This window comes from Dryobates pubescens, chromosome 8, assembly GCF_014839835.1.
Source record: "Dryobates pubescens isolate bDryPub1 chromosome 8, bDryPub1.pri, whole genome shotgun sequence".
Taxonomy (NCBI): domain Eukaryota; kingdom Metazoa; phylum Chordata; class Aves; order Piciformes; family Picidae; genus Dryobates; species Dryobates pubescens.
This window is the reverse complement of record NC_071619.1, coordinates 28,222,780-28,240,936: the sequence shown is the minus strand read 5'-3', so window position 1 is coordinate 28,240,936 and position 18,157 is coordinate 28,222,780. Positions and strand designations below refer to the sequence as shown.

The 18,157-nt window shown below is 42.5% G+C and overlaps 1 protein-coding gene across 1 annotated transcript in view; it reads right to left on the bottom strand.

Annotated features, from left to right (window-relative positions):
• TBL1X (transducin beta like 1 X-linked) overlaps nt 1-18,157 on the bottom strand; it is a 50,308-nt gene that overhangs the window by 21,675 nt on the left and 10,476 nt on the right. Inside the window, exons 2-4 of the mRNA XM_009903823.2 lie at nt 12,155-12,300; nt 8,926-9,175; nt 2,620-2,752 (exon numbers count right to left, since the gene is read on the bottom strand). Of these exons, the coding sequence (XP_009902125.1) occupies nt 2,620-2,752; nt 8,926-9,175; nt 12,155-12,300 (529 nt within the window). The remainder of the gene's footprint in view (nt 1-2,619; nt 2,753-8,925; nt 9,176-12,154; nt 12,301-18,157) is intronic.

Genomic DNA, 18,157 nt, shown 5'->3' with positions numbered 1-18,157 from the left:
TAAAGAATAATTCTGTATGGTATCCTTTCTCACCACTGATTTTCCCACAGATAGTATTGTGGCTGTGCTAACTGATCACCTGCAGGCTGTGATCCATAGAATTCAAATGAATACCACAACGGATAAATTTACTATTAAAAATTATATTGTTTAGGAGGACAGGATTAAAGGAAGTCTACTGTATCAATAATACAGTCCCTTCATCTGATCTCAAGACAGCCTATGAAATTCTCTTTGTCCCCACTAGGAGAAAGCTCTTCCAGATTTTACAAATTACATTTTCATCTTTAGTAAGCAAAACCCATGAAAACTGTTTAATGAAGTTAACTCATTCTTAGGTTTTGAGGTTTACTTCACCATTAGGACATGATTTAACATCTATGGGTAGTCAAAGCATTTAGGTACACATTGAAAAACTGGAGGAGTAGTACAGGAGCTTGTTTGTTCATCATTTGATGCTGATTTACAAATCTTTATGCAGTCATGAACATTTTCTGTGCATCACATTCTTGGCTTTTCCTTGATTGAATTATTTTTCCTTGACAATGTTCTCTCAGATGTAGGCCTGGATGATTAAGAAATATCATATGCTAGAGTTCTTCCACATTTATGAATTCTAATTTTTATGTATGTATCAAATAAATCTCTTTTTACAGTTCACTCAACTGCATGTTGGGAAGAGAACAATCTGGTGAAATAACTGAGGCCAGAGAAGGGCAACAAAGTTGGTGAGGGGTTTGGAACACAAGCCCTATGAGGAGAGACTGAGGGAGCTGGGGTTGCTTAGCCTGGAGAAGAGGAGACTAGGGATGACCTTATTGCTGTCTACGACTACCTGAAGGGAGGTTGTAGACAGACGGATGTTGGTCTCTTCTCCCAGGCAGCCAGTACCAGAACAAGAGGACACAGTCTCAGGCTGTGCCAGAGGAGGTTTAGGTTGGCTGTTAGGAAGAAGTTCTCTACAGAGAGAGTGATTGCCCATTGGAATGGGCTGCCCGAGGAGGTGGTGGAGTCACCATCATTGGAGGTGTTCAGGAGGAGACTTGATGGGGTGCTTGGTGCCATGGTTTAGTTGTTTAGGTGGGTTGGATTGGTTGAGGGGTTAGACATGATGATCTTGAAGGTCTCTTCCAACCTGGTTGTTTTTTTACTACTACTACTATTATTATTATTATTATCATCATCATTATTATTATATTTGCCTATTTCAACTTGCGACTGACCTTAATGATCAGGACTTCCATTCTTAATAATCATTTGCTAGTAATACACAGTACTGCCAAGCAATTTTGCCTGAGACACTAGAAAATTGAGTGGGTAGAAGAATATGACTGGCAGAAAATACATGCATGGCATACAAGCTACTACTGCTCTTGTCTGTATCATGGCATCACCCAGGGATGCTATCACAAATGAGAAGACCTACTAAGCCTATGGAAAAAAAGAGATAAAAACGACAGCTTTGCATCCAAAATCTCTAAATAGAGCATTTGCAAACTATACCACTACATCATTTAAAAATTAATAAATTCAGACACATAATGCTGCAGATGCTGTAAGCACTATCAGGCCTGGACGTTCCGGAAACAAAGCATATCCAGCAAGATTTTTTCTAAAAATCCCCTTTGTTATCTGAAATCATTCTTTGGAAAGACCTGTGCTCACTCTCCTAGAGATCTTGTGCTGTTTATCCAACCTGCTGCTTATTTTTCCTATTTATTCTTTCCCCTTTGTAACCTAATTCCTCGTTTTTATGCACGAAATCTACAAAGGTTAGAAGAGTATTCTGATGATTTTGCAAAAAGATGTAAATGAGGTAAGGATTCTCCTCTTCCTTGTAAGAAATCTGTTCTGATACTGCTAAACAACTTTATGTGATGAAGACCCATTTATCTCCTCTAATATATGTCAGACTTCCTCCACATTCCCAGGTAGACTTCTTAAATTCAGCCTTCACTTTAAGGTTTAGTTTTAAACATGAACCAAGAGATTCCGTCAGCGTCCATACGTACTCTCACGGTATGTTTACATCAGTGTTTTTGTTTGGATCAAAAGTGCTTTTTGGAGTCAATCTCCTGGTTTTCCCACTTGCCATGTTTTGGTTGCCATTGATAAGCACTCTTGCAGAACACAAACTGGACGCCTTTCCAATGGCACTAAATCAAAACATGCCCTTAAGCCACTCCTTAATGTTCAGCACACCAGACAGAACTAGATCCAGCCTGAAACTCCCCTATCCCATACAAACCGGGGTGACATAAGGTCCTCACACAATAGTTTGCTCTACAGATCTGCTGCTGTTTACCTTCTGGAGATCCCAGTGCGAACCACTAAGAGATGACATAAACTTTTAACTCCTGAGAATTACCCATAGTGATTTCAAAAACCTTCACAAAATTTATGTGTATTCAGATTGCACGTTTTAAATGTGCAATGTTTCACATTCTGTGCTACCTTATAATTACTTAACTGCTACATAGGTAGAATACTGCTGGAAAAAACAGTTGCAGATTGAAAAACAGTGAAGAGAATACTCGTTCATTTTTACTATACACTTGCAAGTTCTTGCATCTCTAAATATACTATAATTGCAGCAGCTGGTTTCAGTCAAGGTCTTACCCAGATGCCAGCAGGTCACTGACAGGGTTCCAGGCACAGATGAACACCTCTGATTCGTGGCCCCGAAGGACTGTTGCTTTGTTAGGAGGAATTTCAACATCCCCATCAATTTCCATTGGCTTTGAATGATTATCTGTAAGGAGATACATCAGAAAAAGTAGTTTGCAAGATGCTGTTAGGTCTGCTTAAAAAACAAGCTGGCCACCCATGGCCTGAAGCTTACACCCACATGTTCATTATAAAAAATAATCTCTACTGTGTCAATGACCATATTACTCTGTCTTTCCCCTGTGATGATTCAAAGTTATGGTATGTAAAGTTTTCCAAACCATTATGTATAAATGCACACAGCTTTTCTTCAAAACCCAGCATTACTTTCAGGGTATACATCTGTAGCTATATATAGAGATAGACATTTAAGCTGGCTTCATTAAAAATGACATACAGATTTACTGCAATAGCAGATTACCATATTTGAGAAAAGCTGTCTTTTAAAACTGCAGCACACAGCACACCTATTTTCTTACAGTGTCTGCAGGTCATGTGTGCTATTCACAGACAGTATACTGAGTAAGGGCTTCATTCCTAGAGTATGGCAGGGAAACGGTGAGTCATCGCCTTCTCAAGGATAGTGTTGTTATATATATACAAAGGAATCATCTGACACAAAGATGCACTTAACCTGTTCTGGGTTCTTTAGACTGCAATCTAAGTAACTTTGTTTTATAAAGTTATTTTATTTCCTTAAGGAAAAAAATGCATTAAAAATGATTAATTTCTCTTAGTGGAGCAATTAATTCAAATTGGCATCAAGAGCGGTGTTTTCACTCCAGACTTTCATTGCTTCAATCTAAATCTTCATCATTCAGCTAAAACTACACTGTCTGGCAGCAATGAGAACAAGACAGCAAACAAGGACAGGTAGTACACTGAAGCCACAGGCAGCAGATGTTACACTCTTGAGGCCTGGCCCATTTCACTGATAACAACACATCTAAGAGTGGAGGGCTGGCAGGCTGGGGGAAAGGCAGCCTGACGCAATCTAATCGATGCCTTGGCCAGCTGATTTGCTCTGATCAGAACTCAAGCTCTTTTTCTGAGTTAAGTCTTTTAGTCAGTCACTCTTTAGTCACATAGGGAGATCCACAGGTTCTCAAGTGCACTGATTATGCTCCTTCATTACCATATGTTTATGGCACTTAAAATCAACCATCTGTCCTGCAGGCTTTGTGACCCGCAACACAGACTCTGACATTGCACAACTGCCATTAGAAGGAAGATCAGGGTTTCAAATACCCAGTTTTGCTCTAATTTATGCTGAGTCACACAAGTAGCACTTCTCATAGGTACCCTATTAACTGTGTCTGTGCCATACCTACGCCATAGAAAGGAATGGAGTTCACATGCAATCCAACGAGTTGCATAGCACTGAGTATCAGAAATAGAAACCAGTAAATTAACAGTTTCACAGCTCACATTTCTAATTCCAAATATCTATTTTTAAACTACACTTATTAATAACTATGGCCCTGTTGCAAGACAAGACTTATTACAAATACCTAGCTGAAAATCAACACCTATTGCTGAGTCCCCATGTTATATATTTTCCTTGATAGTTCCCTCTGTATATAACTACTAAAATTAATATTGCCAAGATATACCAGTACTTAAGGTTTAGCTTGACACTGGCAGCTGGGACTTTGATACAATATTCTGAGTAATCAGGACAATGAAGTGCAAAGCACTATTAAAACCCACCAGAAGATAAAAGTCTAGAACTCCCTTTGTCTGCACAGCACTGAATCAGGTATAAGCATATTTTCATGAGAAACACTATTATAGTAATGGCCATGGATAAACCCATGTCATGCTCACAGCATGAATTAGAAGCTGGGGGATAAAATTCAAGATCTTTCAAGGTTTTTAATTTGAAAAATTTAAATTTAGATGTTACTCTTACCACATTTGACCCTACTGTTACCTGTCTGGCTCTAAAGGCAGAGCTGCTTTTCACTCTCAAAACTAAATGACAGCTTGCAAGCAGTATTACTACAAGGTCCCAGAGTCATGAGATGCTGTTAAGAGCAAGGCCATCTGATACTTAGAAATATTTTTTGTTTGTACAGGGCCAGATGGAGGAACCTGGATACACACTATGAACGTTATCAACTGCTGTGAGAAAACCCACAAGCAGTCCCGTAGTGAAAAAGAAACCCAACTTGTCTGATGCCTGCATTAGTGCATGCAAGACTGACTGGCCTCTGGGGGCAATCAAACACTTGCAGGATTATTTTCTACTGTCTTCCAGTAATGATTCTGATGCTACAGCTTTTGGTGGTTCAGGAGAAAAGAGAGGGCAAGATGAGGAGTCTTTCAGAAATTGTTCACAAATATTCACATTATATGCACTTGTTTCCTACACTCAGCAGCAGCCAGGAACATCCGTATTTAGACTGCTGTTGTCAAGCGCAGAACTTAAAATACCCCACTGAACAAGCACAACAGTTCATGCTTCTGCAACACTGCTTCAGGTGCTCCACAAATTCCAACAGTCACTAGCAACATAAAGTGGATATGATCAGGAAAACAAAACCTGCAGAAACCACTGAGCACAAGATGGCATCCTGGTAAAAATGCTGTGCTCCTTTCACAGCATGAGTTCTTGTAAGCACGGCCTCATCTGAAAATGTGTCTGTCCCATGGCTGCAGCTGCAATATGTGGATGGGGAATGGCTGCAGCAATCGGCAAGAACAGGCCTTTTTAAAAAAAGGTAACTATCTTCAGAGCAGAAAACTCTCATTTGCACAAAGAATACCTCTGAGGGGGTCTCCAAGAGAGAGCAGTTCTGTCAAATGGAACAGACTCTCAGAAGTGCAAAGGCATTTGGTCAAGCACTGGAGCAGGCTGCCCAGGTAAGCGGCGGAGTTGCCATCCCTGGAGGTGTTTACAAAACACGTAAGTGTGGCACTTTGGGGCATGGTGGTGTTGTGTTGATGCTTGGATTTGATGGTATTAGAGGTCTTTTCCAACCTTAATTATTCTATGAAAACTTTAGTCAGCAGCTCACATATTTTTGGAGAACTCTGCCCAGATGTTAACACAAACCATTTTATAAAGGATAGAGGCTCTTCATTTAAGTCTATGCTATATTCTTCTATTTATTTCCCTTCAACTTTACAAATCCCAAATCACTGGAAATTAAGTCATGTTTCCCCAGACTATTATGATTAAGTTCTAAAAATATATACAATTCTAACATAGCAGTGACTCTCTTGCTATTTCCTCCAGATTAGAAAAGAAGTATGTTTAAGATCATCCCAGTGTGAACCCTGTCTTTTCTGGGTAATTTTTTTCTTCACTTAAATCTCTGACAGGCCTTTCACCAAAGCTGTTCTTTATGGCTGTAGTTGTAATAAAAGAATTGAACTCAAGTCTTTTTTCCAAAGCTTTATTTTTCTTGAGCCCAAGCCAATCCTTGCAAATATAATGAAACAAATGAGACTAAAAATATTTGAGGTGGAAAACAATCCAAAGTTTTGCTCAATTTCTACATGCTGATTTTTTTTCCCTACTAATTTTCCACATGTCTCAAAACTGAATACACTACCCAGGAATCAGCATGAGAAAGCAGTGATTATATTTATTTAGTATTTGAATCTGCACCTCAAACTGTTGTTATTGTTAGATTGTTTTCTGTCTTCTCTTCTTCTTAAATCAAATCACCCTATGATATTTTACTGGTAAGACCACATGCAGAAACACATTACATTAAATACAGTCACTCTTTTTTCGGGAGGATGTGCAGTGTCAGGGAGAGCTTCATGTCACAATAAACACAAACCAGGTAACTTGCCAAAGACACCTATTCCCCTACCCCACCTTTTTATGACAGGTTGATATATGGCTGACTTCCAGTTCATGACTAAGGGCTAGCACACTATTCACACCCATCCTAGTACATGCCTATTATGTAGAATCCAACAACAGTGAAAATGAAAGTTTGGGAAGTTCTCACACCTTTTGTATGAGCAGTCCTTTCTATCCAGCAGGTCTCACAGCTTTCACCTTGCCCATCCCACATGCTATCCTAAACTTTTGTCCTATCCATCCTAAACCATCTGTCCTTATCTAAGCTCTTGACAGATCTTTCATCTTAGGCTATCCTAAGCAGACTGTTTGAACATAGTGACAAGGGAAAAGCTAAGGTTGGATATACAGTTTGCCCTGTGTAAGCAATGCAAAGGAAGGACATGATCCTTTTGTAATGCCATTGATGTGACTACTGTTGTTTAATTTCACCACAAAAGAGTACAACAGTAAGAGTGTTAATCAGACCCATGCTGTAAACTGCCAGCTAGCTAGGTTAGTCTTTATTTCCAGTGGTTTCTGAGAATTATGGGGGCAGATCCCTTGGACTTTTTTTAAACAGGTCTGTGCAAGGGCAAGAGTGGCAGTTTTGCACTTCTGTATACATCTCCCACGTATAGTCCTCATACACAGTTGTGCTACGCTACCTTTCTGATACCCTCCCCATGTCCCAGACAGAAAAGTTGCAGCCTTCTGAACGTGAGGGAGGCACACAAATCAGTCAGCTGTCCCTCAATTTCTCATCAGCTCCTCTCCACAGCCTCTTTTTCCTTAAGCTGCTGAGCTCATGTCTTCACCCAGGATGACCAACTAGCACAACAGCAGCTGCCAGCAACAGATGTAAGCTGGCCAACAACTGCTCGAGGGCTTTTTGCATCTCCATTGCCATTGCTCAGTTAACTCATCTGTCTGGTAGGTTGCCTAAGTTAGCCAGGGTAATTCTTTGAAATTCACTGTCTGAGTATCTCATTCCTTGATACGTATCCTACCTCTGTGGCATTTTACTGGATAGCACATCATGTTCTTGCATCCGGCTCCAAACAGAGCTACCGCCTGACATTAAGTCGTGCAGGACTTCTCCACTTCAACATTCCAAGTGAAGTCTACAAGTGTTTGTGAAAATCATTCTGGTAAAAACAGCTGTGAGAATTAGCAATCCATAGTCTAAAAATAGGTTAATATTTTCAGACTTTTCATTACTTTTTTTTACAACTGCTTTCTCAGATGAAAACTGTAATTTAAATCATTGCAGTTTTACTGGGGAGAAACTATCCCCTGTAATTGCAATTCTCTGAAGAAAAACCTGTTTTGAAAGCATTTTTCTCACTAACTCAGTGAGGTATCTACTCAGATCAAAGAGAAGACAGACACTGATAAAGGTATCTGTACTACAGAACAAATAAAATCTGTTACATGACTACAGTCCTGGCGTGCCTAAGCTCACGAACTTTCGAGGCTTCCTACAAAACCTGTCATGCACATTCCTCTAGAACTTCCTCAAAAGGCAATCAGGCATAAGGTCTCATTTCAGAAGTCAGCCAGTGCCCTAATATGGTTTGTGCACAGAAATCAGGATCATTAATTTTATCTGCCTGACAATGTTGATGAAGTTGTAAAGATGAAGTTACACAAGCAGGTATGTCCACTCCTTGCTTTGTATGTCTGTCTTTTAGATGTCTAAGAGACAAGTCTCCTGTTGTCACCAATAAACAGAGGTGAATTCAGGCCTCTTGAGAACTGACTGTTCCCACAGCCAAAGGATATCTTGGGAAGGTATGACCTTCAATTAGACACCTGCAGTGGACTGTATGTCTATGCATGTGCTAGTAAATAAAAAGGTGAGGAACTCCGTGCCTTTAAGACAGACTGGCTTCATTCAGGCTGTCTGCTGGGAATGGCCCTTGGCACATATGACTCCACATCCTGTGCTTGGCCATGCTGCACAAGAGTGGATACCTGCTACAGGACAAACTGTGACAAGGCTATGGATGATCATAGGATAGTTAGCACTCAAGGATATGTTCTGGCCACACTCCATTTACACAGATACAGCTTGTAAGTTCTAGCTTCTCAACCTAGTCTCTCTCCTAGCCTGGCCAAAATGACCAATGGTGGCTACAGCTTGTCTCAGCTTCTAACAAGCATCTAAAAGCAGCTGTGATGCTGATAATATAAATGATGTCTGAGTAGCTAGCTCCAAGCAGAGAAAGACAGCATTCTGAATTCTGAAGATATCTTAAGTTGATGGATTTTGAGAGAACACCAGCACTGTGATGCAAAACATGATTTTTACACAAGCAGCCTTTCTAGAAAGACCTGGCCCTCCTGAAATGATTCCTCCGAGTTCTGTATGCAGCCCTGCAGACAGCAACTAAGTACACGAACGTTACTGAAACAAACTGCCCAGTCGCAGCAAGCAGCCGCATGGATCGGCTTACTTATTGCATGTGCCCCATTCTCCTCTCCATTCACAGTGGCTTCTCCGTTCTTTGGTGTGTTCTGCTGGGAAACAGCAGTCGTCGTTGCTGCCGCCGTCGCTGTGGTTGCTGCCGCCGCTGCCGCCGCACTGGCTTGCTGCTGCGCGAGTTTCTCTCTGAAAGCCTGCTGCCGGGTCTGAACAACATCAGGCATCACCGCGTCGATCAGAGACAGGGATTCTATTGGCCTGCCGTCAAATACTGTACCATCCTGCAAGGAAGAGGAGCAGAAGCGAAGCTGCAAGTTTAGGATCTTCACCTTTGACATCAGCAAAGAGGTAATGATATAAAGAAGCAAAACTGGGTTGTGCGTAGATACTGCGTTTGGACGTAACCAACGGTGCCACATTACTATGGATCTCTCGCAGATTCACGGTCTCACAGTATAACTAAGGTTGGAAGACACCCCAAGGATCATCAAGTCCAACCTGTCTCCACAGACCTCACGACTAGACCATGGCACCAAGTGCCACGTCCAATCCCCTCTTGAACACCTCCAGGGACGGTGACTCCACCACCTCCCTGGGCAGCACATTCCAATGACGAACAACTCACTCAGTGAAGAACTTTCTCCTCACTTTGAGTCTAAACCTCCCCTGGCACAGCTTGAGACTGTGTCCCCTTGTTCTGGTGCTGGTTGCCTGAGAGAAGAGACCAACCCCTTCCTGTCTACAACCACCTTTCAGGTAGTTGTAGAGGGCAATGAGGTCACCCCTGAGCCTTCTCTTCTCCAGGCTAAACAATCCCAGCTCCCTCAGCCTCTCCTCATAGGGCTTGTACTCAAGGCCTCTCACCAGCCTTGTTGCCCTTCTCTGGACACGTTCAAGTGTCTCAATGTCCTTCTTAAACTGAGGGGCCCAGAACTGGACACAGTACTCAAGGTGTGGCCTAACCAGTGCTGAGTACAGGGGCACAATGACCTCCCTGCTCCTGCTGGCCACACTATTCCTAATACAGGCCAGGATGCCATTGGCCCTCTTGGCCACCTGGGCACACTGCTGGCTCATGTTTAGGCAGCTGTCAATCAGCACCCCCAGGTCCCTCTCTGTTTGGCAGCTCTCCAGCCACTCTGACCCCAGCCTATAACTCTGCATGGGGTTGCCATGGCCAAAGTGCAGCACCCGGCACTTGGACTTGTTAAATGCCATGCCATTGGACTCTGCCCATCTGTCCAGTCGGTCAAGGTCCCTCTGCAGAGCCTTTCTACCCTCTAACTGACAAACATCTGTTCCCAACTTGGTGTCATCTGCAAACTTGCTGATGACTGACTCAACCCCCTCATCCAGATCATCAATGAAGATGTTAAAGAGGATGGGGCCCAGCACTGATCCCTGGGGGACACCACTGGTGACTGGCTGCCAGCTGGATGGGGCACCATTCACCACCACTCTCTGGGCTCGGCCCTCCAGCCAGTTTCTAACCCAGCACAGAGTGTTGCGGTCCAAGCCATGAGCTGACAGCTTAGCCAGCAGTTTACTGTGGGGGACGGTGTCAAAGGCCTTGCTGAAGTCCAGATAGGCCACATCCACAGGCCTCCCCACGTCCACCAGACGGGTCACCTGATCATAGAAGGAGATCAGGTTGGAGAGGCAGGACCTGCCCTTCCTAAATCCATGTTGGCTGGACCTGAGCCCTTGGCCATCCTTCAGGTGCGCAGTTATTGCTGCCAGGATAATCTGCTCCATCACTTTCCCTGGCACTGAGGTCAGGCTGACTGGCCTGTAGTTTCCAGGTTCCTCCATCCGTCCCTTCTTGTGGATGGGGATCACATTGGCCAGTTTCCAGTCACCTGGGATCTCTCCAGTGAGCCAGGACTGGAGGAAAATGATGGAAAGCGGCTTGGCCAGCTCATCTGCCAGCTCTCTCAGCACCCTAGGATGGATCCCATCCAGTCCCATGGACTTGTGAGTGTCCAAGTGGCTCAGCAGGTCCCCAACTAATTCCTCATGGATTTCCAGGGCATCACACTGCTCCCCGATCCTATTACCCAGCTCAGGAGGCCACTCATCCTGGACTCCACTTTAAAACCTGTTCCACTTAGAGATCTGTTTGGTGAATAAGTAATTTACTGGAATTTTATAGAAAATGCAAGCATATAAACTCTTCAGAGATTAAAAGAAAATATGCTGTGTAAAAACAACAAAAAAAGTCTTCCTAACACTGGTTTATTACAACTGCATCAAAGAGTAGCTTGGCATGAATGCCAAATATCATTGCCCCATTAAAAGACAATGCATACACAACTCTTAAACACACTATTGAGTCATAAAAAGGAAACCTCACAGAATGTTAGTGACAAAAACAAATGAGTATCCAAACTACACACAGCAAGGAATGCAACCTTTTCCCTATTTAATATTCCTTTGTTCTCATCCATGCTGTTCACATGCCACATTCAGCAATACCTTTTTGTGTATTAATATTTATTACAGCTCTCAGTCAGTTATGAATATCTATGGTAAATATTTTGCAATGCAGTGCTTGCTTATCTGTCATGCTTCACTCCCTCTCAAAGCATCATGCCTTTAAGGCTGGCAGGCAAAAATGCTGCCTTCTCCCACATGCCCTCTTTGTTATCCCTGGCAGTTCAATGAGAACAGAGGCACTTTGTGGCTGCTTGTACAATCCCCAAAGAAAACCAGTGCCCCAGCCAGGGTTAGAATTTACACACAACCATTTTGCCTTCTACATGAGAGGACGATGCCTGGTTATACGATCTGAACAAAGTCGCTGAAAGAAGATAGTGAAATCTCTCCAGTGACCTCTGTGGATTTTTGATCAGGCTACTCTTGGCTTGCAGGCACTGCTGCCTGGTGACACGGAATGAAGTTTCAACCCACACTGCAGGATTTTCCTGCCAAGTTCTGCTGTGACCTTGTAAATGTAAGACTGCAAACATTGATGCCTTTTCCTGTTTGCTGCACGAATCTGTGCACCTCGGATTAGTTGACTAGTGGAGTGCAAGCACAAAACATCCACCCAAGCTACGCAAAAAGGCCTCAATGCCACACATAAACACACAAATACATTTCTGCCTCAGAGCTTGACAGCTCTTTGCTGCAGGTGGAGTAAAGTATGAGGGATAAAATGAAAACAGCCCAAGAGAAACTGCAGAGTGCATCTCTAGCTTGGTGGGAGGCAAGCCTCCAGTGAGCTGGTCAGCAGCATGAGGGGTACTGGGGGTACTTACTTCATTGATGCTGATCTCAGCCTCCACGTACTGGAGCCCTTTCTGGAGGATGGAGATGAGTGCAGCAGGTGGCACTAGTGTTCCGTTGATGTTGGATTGGCTGATGTGGCTCTCAATACCGAAGGTGAAGGCCGAGTGGGAGAAACCTGAGAGCAGGAAAAGGAAGCCATGACATGAAATCTAAATGCTCCAGCCAGCTACACCTTCGTGATCTAAAAATAATTCTGCTCCAAGATCAGAGCGACATGCTGCCGTGTAAGCAAAAGGATGCAGGCTGGCTGCATGGAGCCAGGGAGGTTAATCACAGCCATCCTGACAACCCTGCCACCACCCATCCCCCTCCCCTACACACTGCACATACGGGGGCTGCTGCATAGAAAGGGAAATGCACAGAGAGAAAAGTAACCAGAACTGCACTAACTGAAAACAAAAACAAATATATGAAAAATAGGAACTGCCACAGGGGCAAGCCCAGCTGAACAGTGTTGCTTCAAATCCTCATTTCCCTTGCTGCACTTAAGTGTTGGTGTTTGCTGAAGCTAAACACTTAGATCCCTATCTCTGTGCAAATTGTATAAAATGAAGGCATGGATGCAGCTGACACAAGGGAGCCATTCCCTTATACTAGGGAAGATATTTCAGATCTTCTGCTCCTTTAGTGCTGAGTACAATATGAAATGTAGAGCATTGCCGTTAAAATGTGGAACAGCAGAGAGGCCTCTCCTGTAAACCTATTTTCTGAAAGTGAAGAGTACTATCAAAAGTAATTAAGTGAGATCTGCCAAGCAATGGGGGTCCAGTCCATCCTTTAACCAGAAGGCTTTCTGCTCCCTCCTTCATTTGTGTCATTGTCTGAGAAATAAGCAGTAATGAAGGTGATAGCACTGAAAATTAAAGAATCTTGGTGAACAAATTTTAAAGAGTGATGCCTTCAATGCCAGCTGGAGCTGCTCAAAACTGTTGCTGGGTAGGAAGTCAAGCACTGCAGAAGGACTGTAGGTAAGGGCAGACGCAGGAGGGGGGAAGGGAGAACAGGATGTAGATATAAGAGTAGGAACTCATTTATCACCACTCTGTCTCCAGAGCATTAATCTACCATTAAAAGCCTTGGGGAAACCACCATGCACTGTCTCAAATAGGAAGAGCCCTTGCAGTCTCTACCAACTAGACAAGACCAAAAAAAAAAAGATAAAAAGAAAGCATTTCTCAAATGAAAATCCTTGTGTTAAATATAGCTGTGCCTCTTCTCCTTGTCAACGGCAGTTTCATTTATAGTTCTGTCCGTTGAGGGATTTCCCCCATTATCACTGCAATGTCCAATTGTGTGGGGGCTGGAGGATGGGATTTTGGGCTTGTTCCACAGTAATGCTTTCTCTCTCTCAATTTGTTTTCAAGACCCTTTTTGCAGCTAGCTCAATTATGATCATAGATAGATAGCAAAAACAAGCTGAGAAAGAAAATGCCTCCCACATTTGAAACTGAGGTATGTATTTCTCTGTGATTCTCTCCACCCACACATTTTATTCTTTTTCACTGCTTCTCTTCCTGGTAGCAGCCTCTATCTTCTCACTTCCTGACCCTACCTTCTCTTCCTGGTGCTCCTCCAGTTTTGGGGGATGCTTGGGACACTTTTTTAGGAAGCAGTAGGTCCAACTGTGAGCAGAATTATGTAGGATTACAAGACACAAAAATAAAGCACAGGAAAAAACCACCTGCAACCCAGAGTATCATTTTTCTAAGTGCTGGTCCAATTCTTATCCTGTATTGCTCTTTACATCCTGGACCGGTTTAAGAGCTGCTGTACCTCTTGCTATATCCAAAACAGACTGTAAAATCTGCAGAGCAGTGTTTTCCCCTTGCTTTTAGTTTTGTAGGACAACTAAGCACATTACTGGACACCACAATGAGGAAGAAATCAAGCCCTGAGCATACACAGCCTGAGTCTGAGATCCAGGGCTTGATCATCGAACACTGAAATCTCTGTGCATACAGAAACACACGGTATGCAATTAACCAGAATTAGAGAGTCAGATCTGACTTAATTTATATTTGTGTGTATTTAAATTAATCAAGAACAGAAGTAACAATACCTTCTCAAAAAGGAATGGATTTTAAAATGCATGTCAGATAACTCATCAAACCTACTTAAGAATGGAGAAGAATGGGAAAATTAAGCTGTTGTCCAGAACCTCTGAAGTTGACTGCTAAAAAGCCAGCAGCTAGCTTGTGACTCAGCAGCTCAGGAGACTGTAATATGGTCTCTGATTCAATGAAAAGGAGGATGGCATAAAAATGGCAGCCAACAAGCATCTACAGAAAAGGAAGAAAAATGGAAAATCATTTACTGTGGATCCACAGTAGGCTTAATTTTAACTATGACTTCGTACCTCTCATTATTGTGTTTGGCATTTTGCAGATGTTTTAGTTTGCTGCTGGCACATCTCAGGCCCCACCTTTGCCAGAAGGCAAGTAGCAGTGCCACACATCTAACCTCTTTGTCTGGTACTGAGTTGCTGCATCTGGAGCAACACATCTCACCTTGCTGCACGTGTGAGAAGTGACTTCTTAACACAAAATCCAGTTGTGTTATTGCAATGAATCTTATTTTACTGTTTCTCTCGACACTAAGAAACTATCACCAGAGCACCTATTAGATGAGGAAACACAAAACTTCTGGCTATGCTGCCACTGAAGAGCAATGTCAGTCATCTCCAGCAGCTGGGACAAACTACTAAAATCTGTTTTGATAAGACACAAATAATGGAACTAAAGGCATGACACTGCTCAAATGGGTGCTGTTGGGCACCCCATCCTTCATAAAAATCCTCCCATACAATTGTAATTAAAAGAAAAACACAACAGAAACAAGTCAATCAGCCCACCAACTGACACTAATTACTGCCTGATCTCCTGTACCACCATAGCATTTATATAAGGCTCACAGCAACAAAGTCCTGAATAAAGCCGAACACGTCAAGCTTCTGACAATGATGAGGAATCACTTGAGCATTGCTTTTACAGTTATCAGACGTCATTGGTTCTCTTTGGGGCTCTCCATGGCAATACACTGAATTACACAGCAGTGCTGCAACCCTATACTTTGGTCTTACAAAAAGGTGATTCCCTTTAAATGAAGGCAAGATTTAAAAAATGTTGGCTTGTGTTACAAATGTTAACTTGGCCCTGATCCAAAGTTCATGAAACCACACTGGATAACACAAAGCCAGCACACTGCCTCCAGCGAGTAGGTGCAGCCTGACGAGGCAGTTGAATGAGAGCAGAAATGGGAGGCGCTTTGCGTGCAAGGATCTGAAGGAAGGATGCAGTAGGGATGACATGAATTACAACAGATCCCAGCTCAAAATGCTGTAGTAGCAGTGAAAGGAGCGGAAGTTGCTAATCCGTGTATGCATTATTTTTCATAAATTCTGTCATTTCCGTGACTGTGATAATCACTCCATAAACCACCAATTTATATTCAAATAGCATCAGTAAAACAGATCTTATTGTAGTTAATTCTTCAGGGACAGATGCAGTAAAACTATGAGCTTTTAAGGTTAGACATGAACACAAAGAGCCAAAGGGAAGAGGCCATGGCCACACACTGCACTTCATACCGGTGAACTGGGCGGTCGCTTGTGCTGTGACCTGTCCAGTACCCTGAACAGCATCTGTCAACAGGCTCGAGAGAGCGGCTTCCAGTTTCTATTAACTTCAAAAAAGATGGAAAAATACAAACCATTTCACTGTGCATAATCTGTAAATACATTATCCTACATGAAAAAATACCCCAGTGAACAGTGCAAATCTTTACTAAGATCACCTTAAAGGGAGGAGACTTATCAACTGTGGAATAGTTGGCCTATAAATGTTTTACAGAGCATAAAGGAAATAATGAATGCAGAAAAAATTACTTAAATGACACCCCCTCAACCCCCAAAATGGCTATGTGAGTGTTTCTCACTTGAAAACTGAGTGAAATTCCACACTGAGTGATTCCTGCACTTTTTTTATACTGACAGTGGTAACAGGTCCTGCTTCTGTGCTGTATCTTTTCCCACACTGAGGTGTCTGTATATACTCTTTAGTGGTATACACAGCCATTTGGGAATTCTTGCCCTAGGCAGTGCCAAAAAATGCATATGTGGGGCTGTGTTTTGCAAAGTTTCATGGACGGATTTTGCTGTAACTGCAAAAATGGAGACGATCAGGATTTTTTTTTCCTGTGGCTGCTCCTTTTCCAGTTAAAATGGCCTCCACCTTAAAAAGAAAAAGATTTGTCATTGATCATAAACCACCTAATTTTATTTAGTAAATGTAGTGCTGTTCTTTGTGTGCGTGTTTGATCTGTAGCGGTCATGTAGTTTTACTTGTTTACAATATGCCTGACTCACACAGAAATGCCTGTCAAGTGCAGGCATAGGAAAGGGCACTGGGCAGCCATGTAGCCCGAGGAATGCCTTCTCCTCTCCAGAAATGTGTCTCACCTCTTCTAGGAGTGAAGGACTCTTCCTTTTAGGCATGCAGCTGGGGTGCTGCCAAGTATTCCCCGTGCTAGCTCATCTGGCAATCACAGATCCAGCTGACATTCACTAAGTGCTGCTTTCATTTTCCGATCCCTTTAGCACTGTAAAAAGCAGTCTTGTTTAAACTGCAATCTTAAACTGTAACAGCTACAGAACCTCCTGCTGCACTTGTACAGGTGGGGGAATGACAAAGAGGGGTTTGTGGAAGTAACAGCTTCTGAAGTGTTTCGGGCTTTGCTTGTTACTCAGATGTTACAGCGAGGACACCCCAGTTAGCAATAGTCAAGTAATCTGTTGTGTACTGTGAAAGTTTCCTGTGGTCAACTAAGTGGACATAGTTTTCTCTGGTAACTACTATACTATTTCACTTTTTTTTTTGTTTAAACTCAGAGGTATTTAAGTTATTTGCAGATTACTCAGTAGAATTATTCATACTTTAAGATTCTTCACTGAAACATCTTTTACTGTAGAACAAACAGAATAAAGAACTATGAACAATTGTCTTTCCCCCACCATCGCAGGCATCTTTATGAGCATCCTCTATCCCCACACTAAGTGTCAACCCACCTCTATAAATCTTTGTATAACTAATGCCCAGGGTGTCCCTCTGGCCTGCAAAATAGCAAGATGTCATATGGAGGTCTGGGTTATTGCCTTCAATTAATTTTCCTGTTTAACTCAAGCAGTCCAGGATGAGGCTTTTAAATCCAGAGATCTTAGGTTCAGTTTACAGAAATCACTAAATTAGTGATTCTATTATCTCAGGAGAAAGAGAAAAGTAATAAATAAGGAGACAAATTATCTGGCAATCCCTCCTTTTTCTCTAACAATTTAACCATCTCCAAGTGAAAATAACCAACACTTTAATTTTATTGACTTCTCTGATGTTGCAAGGTTTTAGAAATGATTAAAACTTCTGGCTCAGTAGAACCAACCTGCAACTGCTATATCAGGATCCACAGGCAAGCTTAAGTTTTCTGGCTGCCTGAGTGCCTGTTTTCTTAAGGTAGCCTCGAGCCTGGCATTGCTGCTGAGACTTTCAGTGATGCAAAACTCAGGCAAGAGTAAAAGGCACATAAAAGATGATTACATCTGTACAGGCTCCAGGGAGGGGCAAAAAAGGTTTGAGAGGGGAAAAGAAAGTCATCTTTATGACCATAAATGGTATATGGGCCAAAATCCTCAGAGATTTAGACACATGAAGTAGAAACATTCCATAGTGTAATGAGTCAAAAGAAAATCACACACACGAGGAAAAGATGTGCACACACAGTCCCATCAGCTGCTTTACCACATTACCAAATCCAAATAACTCTCAAGCTGCCTGCACAACTGCTTGCCAAAGACATCACATGCAACCAGAGGAAAAACAGCTTTCCAAATTTGGTGTCTGGGTCTTGTGAGTGCCATCTAAGGAAGAAGGCAAGAAGGGGTGCAATGGGGTGTTCTGAAGTAAATTAGAGCTCCACCGCAAGAG